A 7,749-nucleotide genomic window follows, 5' to 3' on the forward strand; every position below is an offset into this window, starting at 1 on the left:
ATAATTCCTGCAGATATTGATTGAAAGCTTGTTTCAATTGAATGAGCATGTGAACGAGAAGGGAACAAAATGGGATAAACTTTTTTCAAAATTGATGAACTTTTTTGCAAATTCAATGAACTATTTTCATAGTCGATGAACTACTCTCAAAATTGATAAACTTTTTTTCATATTCGATGTTTTTTTCAAAATTGATGTCTTTTTTTCCAAATTCGATGAACTATATTTCGAATTTAAGAAAAATGGATTTACTTTTTTCAAAATCGATGAACTATTTTTCAAAATCTAAGTTTTTTTGAAATTCAATGATTTTTTTTCAAATTAGTAGAATTTATTAAAATTCCATGAGCATTTTTGAATTCACGATTTTTTGCCATTATTTTCTCTTTTTTGTTTTTCAAGTCAATAGTTGACCAGTCAACTGATTAACCGCGACCAGTCAAACTACTCTCGAAGCGACTAGGGAGTGGACCGGTGAAGCGATCGCTCGCCTTACACGGGCCAGCCCAAGAGCAGGCGGCTATGAGCTCCAGCTACCTATTCAGGCGCTTAAGGCGCCGAACTGGAGCTCCCCACTAAGTCGACTTAAAGGCGGTAATATCAACGCAAAAAAGGAAACTTAAAGGCGGTAATAAAATACGTGGGTATTTTCGGTTCGTTCTACTTATCATATGCTTGTGGATTCAAAGAGGAGAGAGGATTGGTTGAAAAATCGGGGGAGTTGTTCTGATACAAGAGCTTCACAACAACATTGGCAGAAAGCTGTGGAGATTGGCAAAGAATTCTATCTCGACGGAAGAATTACTAAGGCTGCGACATATTGCAGATGATGACACTTCTTTTGTGTGCAACTTGGCAGACGATTCATGGCGTCATGCCTTGATTAACCGTCGGTTGTCCAAGTGTGATTAGGCTTTGATGGATGAGGATTTACTGTAGCACAAGTTAGCATGCAATCATGAAGATGCAAAACTATGGCTGTCCATCATGCAGGATTCCGTCAGTGAGCAAGAGTTTACAAGGATCCTAGTTACTCTATGGGCAGAAGACATGAAAGGAGGATGTTGTAGTTCCAAGACCCTTTAGTTATTCATGAAGCAAGAGAAGCAAATGACCTTGCTAGGGCTTCGGTTTCTTTGGCCACTGGTCGTTACCTCTGGTTACCCACCACTCCTGATGTTTTATTTGTACCGGATGTTATTGTCGTTTAAACAAAGTGTGGTGGTGACCCATTAAAAAAAACTTAAAGGCGGGGTAATACAACAATGCCAACCTGTTTCTGGCTAAACCAAAACTCCTAATTCGTCACTTCAAAAAATATTCTAGAAAAACCCCCTACTCCATATTAAGAGCAAGACCAACCAACGCATCCATGGTGGATCCGTCCTCTGCTTTCTTCTCACGTTGTTTCCTCATGTATCGCTCAACGTTGCATCCGGTAAAAGCGAGCCCGAAGGCTGTTATCATGTGTTGGTACTTGAAGTCGGCTCGCATGAACACCCTTACACCGTCGTCCAACGACAGCTTGCTCGCACCCCTCGCCGCGTCCACTTCTGGCCCGAGACCTACCGATTGGACCGGTGGCGGATGACCCTGCAATGTTTCAAGGAAATTAGAGAGTGTTTCTTTTTATTTCCTCCACAAAAAGGAAAAAAGAAGAAGAAAAGAGCTCCGGTCGGTTGAAGATCATGGCATGGGATGAGACGCGAACCTGAGGAACGTGGCTGGTGGAGAAGAGACGAGGACGAGGAGCTAGCGGTGGCGCCGGGCGGCGGGCGAGGATCCCGCGGTGCAGGAGACGCCGGAGCACGGACGCCAACATGTTGTCTGGCGCATGATCTCCTGAACTTCTTGTTCCGTAGGCGTGATCTTCCTTCTTGCCCTGAGGGCGAAATACACTGCTCGAGAAATTAGATAGGGAGTGACTGGAACTCATTCGAATGAGAAATAAAATGGTCTCAGTCGAATGACGTGGGTGATGACGTTGCACGTTATTTGTCGCAGCCCGATCACCTGGCAGACCGAGACAGGCTCCTCTCTCCCCCGCACAATTGGGTTGAAAACTTCTCCCTTGTTGGTTGTTGGTTGTGGGCCTTTGTGTTGTGTGCCTTTTTTGGGTTGTGGGAAAGGTTGTGGGATTTTTTGGGTTGTTTGTTTTGGGTTGTCACGAGAAAACATAAAGAGCCCGGGATACACACAAAGAGAGAAAGCTGCTCTGCTTTTCTCGATCACTTTTTCTTCCCAGGTGATCTCCCATGTCCCTAGGGTAAACCTAGCCCCCCAACCCCCCCAAAGACACATCCCTCGTCCCTCTTCTTCCCCCTCCCCAACCCTCCACGCCGCCACCCCCAACCTTTCCCCTCTAATCAATCAAAATTAAGGAGATGAACTCACTCAATTTGCTCAAAAACAGCAGAAAACTTTGAAGAACTCTGAAAAAGTTGGAGGAGAGAGAAGAAATACAGGGGAAGCTGCTCATGGATGCATGGAGAGGTCCAGGAGCAGACAACACTCACCAGGGTATGTTCCTCCTCCTCCCCCCCAGATCTAGTTCTGCTTTGTGTTGATCCTTACACAGGAAATCGAGTAGAACATTCAAGACTTAGAAAAATAGGGGAAAATAATTGATTTTCGTTGTGAATAAAATAGACAAGGGTTGTTTCTTACAGAAAAAAAGTTGTGAACAGAAATGTCCATACATGACAATTTTTGCTTTGCTTGCAGCTATATTTGATGCATATGGAGCTTATCTTCATGGTTCTCAGGTTAGTGTCCTGAAAAAACAGAAAAGTGATGATTGTTATCAAACTAAAAATGAATTTTGCACTTTGCTTTGCCTAAAAAGAGTCTCTGAAACTACACAATGCAGGGCACCCATATAAGCCAGCAACAACAATGGTTAAGTTCTGCTTCTCTGAATCAAATACCATATCATGCATACCCCTGGATGCAACACCTAGTGTATGTTGCTGCTGATGACAATACAATGCATGGGAATGATCAAAACAATGTAATGCATACATCTCTCTTTTGTAGCTACAATAATGTTGACAGCACAGAGGTATTTCCACCTTGCCAAAAAAAACTGTCTTTAAATAGTCTGAAAACACTGTTGTGCGCAGGTGAGCTTTCATACAAACCTGAGGGGAGACACTTCAAAGGGCAAGTCCACTCAAATGTCTCCACCACTCCAACACCCTGTAAGTATTTTGTGAAAAAAATCTGTCGTGACCAATAGAAGGGGGAAAAAGGCACCAAGACTTTGCTGATATTTTTCATAAAAAATGAATGAATGTGCAGGTAGATACCATGGTGCATGATGCTCCCATATCATACATGCAGCTGCTCCTTGCTGCTGAACAAGAGGTTCTTTGCCCATCCACCCCCCCTAACAGACTTGTCATATATGTTGATATATAGTAGTAAAATTCTTTTAACATAGAATCCCAAAAAATGTATAGTAATAAAATGTACTCTTTCAATGATATGTACATGCACAAAGAATAAACTGCTGTTGTCAGCAGTACAAAATCGACAAAAAAGTAACTGAATGGTGTTTTTACTTTTCAGGGGGCTAGATACGGATCCTCACAATCGCAAGAAGATCACCTAGTCCGTACTGAGGTAGGTTTTTTGGATATCTGTGTCACACGAACAAAAATTGTGTGCATGTTGGGTAGAACTATGGAAAATTCTCTGATTGTTCTTTGTTTTTCTGGAAAAAAAACTCCAGAATGATATGTACATGATAACTGGGCGATATGGGAGATCATCCGAAGATACAGCCCGGCCTGATGCTCGTTCTGCAGATCAGTGTTTGTCTCAACTTGATACACAACATGAAGAAGAGGTGGAACCTTTTGTTGACAACCATTTTACAGAAAGCTTGAATGATTTGAACTGGGACAGAGATATGGAGATGGATGGAGGAAACAAAAACTGCTTGATAGATTCAACTGATAATCCTTCTGACAGTGATTCTGAGGATGATCTTCCTCCAACGTTGTTGCAAAGAAGCTCTGATATGACTGCTGTAACTGCTGGACAACAAGAAAATAGTGGTGCAGCTGATGAAGTTGAACAATTGACATAGGAAGATATACTGATTTTCCTTGAAAATGACAGTATAGTTGCTGCCCAGAGTTCTAGTCAGGAAGTGCGTAGCCATCACGTACCCCTTGTGAACATGGTCTTTGATACGGAGGATGCAGCTTACACTTTTTACAATGAATATGCCTCAATTGCTGGATTTTCTGTGAAGAAGGCAGCCCGCTTTTGTGGCAAGAAACAAGGTGGCAGTGCACCAACTTGGCTAACTTTCAAGTGCAATCGGTCAGGAAAAGTAATTGACGAAGAAGAACAAGAGAATAGGAGGAAGAAACGACGTGAGACAAGGCACCATAAAATAGGATAAGAGCCCTATCGGAACGCGAGGAAGAAAAAAGCAAACACCATTGCAATAACAGGGTGTAAAGCTCAGCTCATTGTCGTGAAGAAGGATGAGAAGTGGGTGATAACAACCATAAACCTAGAACACAACCATGATTTGAGTCCTCACACAGAAGTGAAATACCTTCGTTCTCATAAGCACATGACAGAGGAGGAGAAGCTCCTAATCCGAACATTCAATACTGTGAAGCTACCAACAAGAAAAATAATGGCAATCCTAAGTTACTTGAGAGGTGGAAACACTCCTTATACCAAAAAGCATGTCAGCAATGTTAGGACAGCCATTGGCAAAGAGAGCAATCAAAATGACATGATGCAGGTGCTAACATATTTCAGGAAGAGACAAGCTAAAGATCCACAATTTTACTATGCGTTCAAGACAGCTAAAGTCTCTGATGAAGCAAGTAAAGTTTTGTGCATTTTCTGGGCTGATGGGTATTCTAGGAAGATGTACGAGCTGTACGGAGACTGCCTCAGCTTTGACACAACATTTAAGACAAACAGATACAACCTTCCATTTGCTCCCTTTGTTGGAATCACAGGACATGGCAAAAACTGTTTGTTTGCTTGCTCTATCATTGAGAATGAAATAGCTGACACCTTCCAATGGTTGTTTGAGATGTTCTTGCATTGCATAGGTGGCAAATCTCCATCCACAATCATCACAGATGAGGATGCTGGGATGAAGAGAGCTATCCCTCTAGTTTTCCCCCATATCTGTCACAGACGTTGTTTGTTTCATATTAAAAAGAAGGCCGAGGAAAAATGTACTAGGACTTTTGCTGCAAATAAAACCCTGCATGATGATTTCAGTGACATCATACACAACTCTCTGACGGTGACTGAGTTTGAGAACTTGTGGACACAGATGCTCCAGAAATACAACATTGGGCATGTGAAGTATTTCCAAATCATGTGGAAGAAAAGGAAAAGGTTTGTCCCTGTGTATTTCAAGAAGAACTTCTTCCCCTTCATTCACTCTACTGCACGTAGTGAAGGCACCAATGCCATATTCAAGGACAACATCACGTCAACTCACAATGTGATAAGCTTCCTACAAGAGTACCAGAAGATTTCAGAAACTATACAAGATAAGGAGCGGGAGCAAGACTCTATCACTAGAACAACTTCGCCAACATTGTGGGCATGAAGTGAACTTGAGTTGCAAGCTGCAAAAATGTACAACCGAAAGATATTTTACAGATTCCAACAACAGATAAAGTTTGTGTTGAATTTGCATGTTGAAGAGGTTGAGAGAAATGTGAAATATGAAGTTTACAAGACACCAATGCTAGCTGAAAAAGATTTCAGAACAAGAAGATTTGTTGTGATTGTGAACATGCAGCAACAGGAGTTCAGTTGTATTTGTGGGAAATTTCAGAAGGATGGCATTGTGTGCAGCCATGTCTTGAGAGTACTTTCTCATCTCAACATGTCTACGCTGCCAGAGAAATATTACATAGACAGGTGGAGGCCAAAAAATACAAAGGACATACGGGACATCCGTTTCAATGTTCCTTTGGAACTGACTGCTGGAAGTCAACACTTAAGGTATACCTTGCTCTCCAACAGGCTCAATGAGATGGCCTCAGATGGTGCATCAACAAACAGAAAATATCTATATGTTGTAGCAGAAAGTGAAAGGGTGCAACAGAGGTTGGATGAGATGACTAAAGAAGATGAACTTGCAGAAGCACAACAAGCAAATATTGACAAGGACACAACAGAGTTTGATGCAGGACCGCATCCTGATGGCTATGGGGACAATCTTCAGGATCCTGATGTTGCAGTATCAAAAGGGCGTCCAAAAAAGGACGTTACAAAACTTTCATGGAAGGTTTACTATCTAAACAGAAAGTCACATGCAGTCGTTGTGGGGAGCCTGATCACTATAAAAATAGTTGTACGGCAAGACCTGAAGATATCGATTTGGCTCACAAAGAAAAAGTCAGCCGCAAACATGTCTCAGGTTTCCCAGAAAAAAAACTTTTTCTTTTCAGTGTTAGCAAGTATTTTTCAGCATAAAAACTGGACTTGTACTTCAGATGATTGATTTTGATGAATTGTTTATGCCCTAAAATTTTTGCAGCCTCTGCTGGGACATCTACAGAGAAGCAGCCAGCTCATGCAAAACCGAGCAAGAAGGCGAGAAAAGGAAACTGAGAAACTGGGTGCTACAAGTTCAAGAAGGCATTGGTTTGGTTTTTTGATTGTCCCTGCGAGCACTGAAAAAATGTAAAAATGAGCCAAGTGTGGTCCTCGTTCTGCCAACGAACAGAAACCAAAGAAAAGAACTATATGATGGTTCATGGATGATAGCACTTTTGCTATACTATTTTAAGAAAAATGCTGATGTTTCTATCTTTTATTTGTACTGTGAAAAAACCCAGGGAAAAAATGTTTCCCATGGGGGTAGCGACACTTACCTTACCCCAGTTGGTTACTTAAGGTTCTTGATCCACTTTTCTGCTTGTGCTGTTTAGCTAGCTTCTGTCCAGTAAGAATTTTGAAAACCTACACAAAAGAAAGAAGGAGGAGAAGTGATAGAAACAAGAGGAGAAAAAACATGAAAGAAAATGTTCTGGTTAATATCTAGGCGGGGGAGAAAAATCAAACTTGAATAAATAAAAAATAATCATAAAAACGGTTAAGAACCGATGTTTGATATTGATCTGAAAGCAACATTATACACATGGGATTGTTTTCTGGTTAATGACCAGTTTCTAAAACTATGCATATGACGGTAAAAAAAATCCTTGAGGCCAAAATACACGCACTGCTTTACATTTTGGATTCGCTTTCAGGTAAGAAAAGGAAAAAAAAGAAAATAGAAAAAAATTGTATCGTTCCTCCATGTACACTGGACATTTTGTCGTCTCGTTAACTTTTGGGATTGTTTTTCATCATCTTGCTGAAGAACCTTCTGGTATTGTTCTTCCATGTATGACAGAAATATTCTAGTTGATTGACCTGCTTGCCCATGTGAGGATGTACAAAAAAATGAACTAGTTAGAAACCTTAAAATGAGAGACAAGAAAAAGGATATTTGTTTACAGTTGCAAACGCAAAAAAACATGACAGATGGGAAAAATAGGGGAAAAGATATACAGTTCTGTATCACAAGTCCTTGACAAGTGTCTTTGCTTCATCTATTTCGTTGTGAGTGCTGAATAGTAGATCAACAGCAAGTCTCACGCGCGCATCTGGAACATCTTTTGATTGGAATACTGTCTGCAACGGGTTCCTTGCTCGATAATTTTGCATCTTGTTTATTGTGAAAATTCCACAATCATCGCTGTT

The 7,749-nt window shown here is 41.1% G+C and overlaps 1 protein-coding gene and 1 pseudogene across 1 annotated transcript; one reads left to right on the forward strand and one right to left on the reverse strand.

Moving 5' to 3' along the window:
• Positions 1–1,160: 1,160 nt before the first annotated feature.
• Positions 1,161–7,749, reverse strand: part of LOC119328620 — a 19,534-nt pseudogene continuing 12,945 nt past the window's right edge.
• On the forward strand, positions 2,297–4,093 carry LOC119334002. The gene is made up of 7 exons (XM_037606683.1): positions 2,297–2,520; positions 2,725–2,765; positions 2,870–3,010; positions 3,123–3,200; positions 3,301–3,366; positions 3,571–3,624; positions 3,734–4,093. The coding sequence occupies exons 1-7, from the start codon at positions 2,478–2,480 to the stop codon at positions 4,091–4,093; spliced, it is 783 nt and encodes a 260-aa protein (XP_037462580.1). The 5' UTR covers positions 2,297–2,477.

The sequence above is a fragment of the Triticum dicoccoides genome, chromosome 7A (assembly GCF_002162155.2).
Source record: "Triticum dicoccoides isolate Atlit2015 ecotype Zavitan chromosome 7A, WEW_v2.0, whole genome shotgun sequence".
Taxonomy (NCBI): Eukaryota; Viridiplantae; Streptophyta; class Magnoliopsida; order Poales; family Poaceae; genus Triticum; species Triticum dicoccoides.

Bases quoted from the DNA above. Each gene is read 5' to 3' on its own strand.
- LOC119334002 (XM_037606683.1), top strand. From the start codon at position 2,478: ATGGATGCATGGAGAGGTCCAGGAGCAGACAACACTCACCAGG. The intron at 3,201-3,300 runs GTAAGTATTTTG...ATGAATGTGCAG, and splicing joins CTCCACCACTCCAACACCCT to GTAGATACCATGGTGCATGA. The intron at 3,367-3,570 runs GTTCTTTGCCCA...TTTACTTTTCAG, and splicing joins TCCTTGCTGCTGAACAAGAG to GGGGCTAGATACGGATCCTC.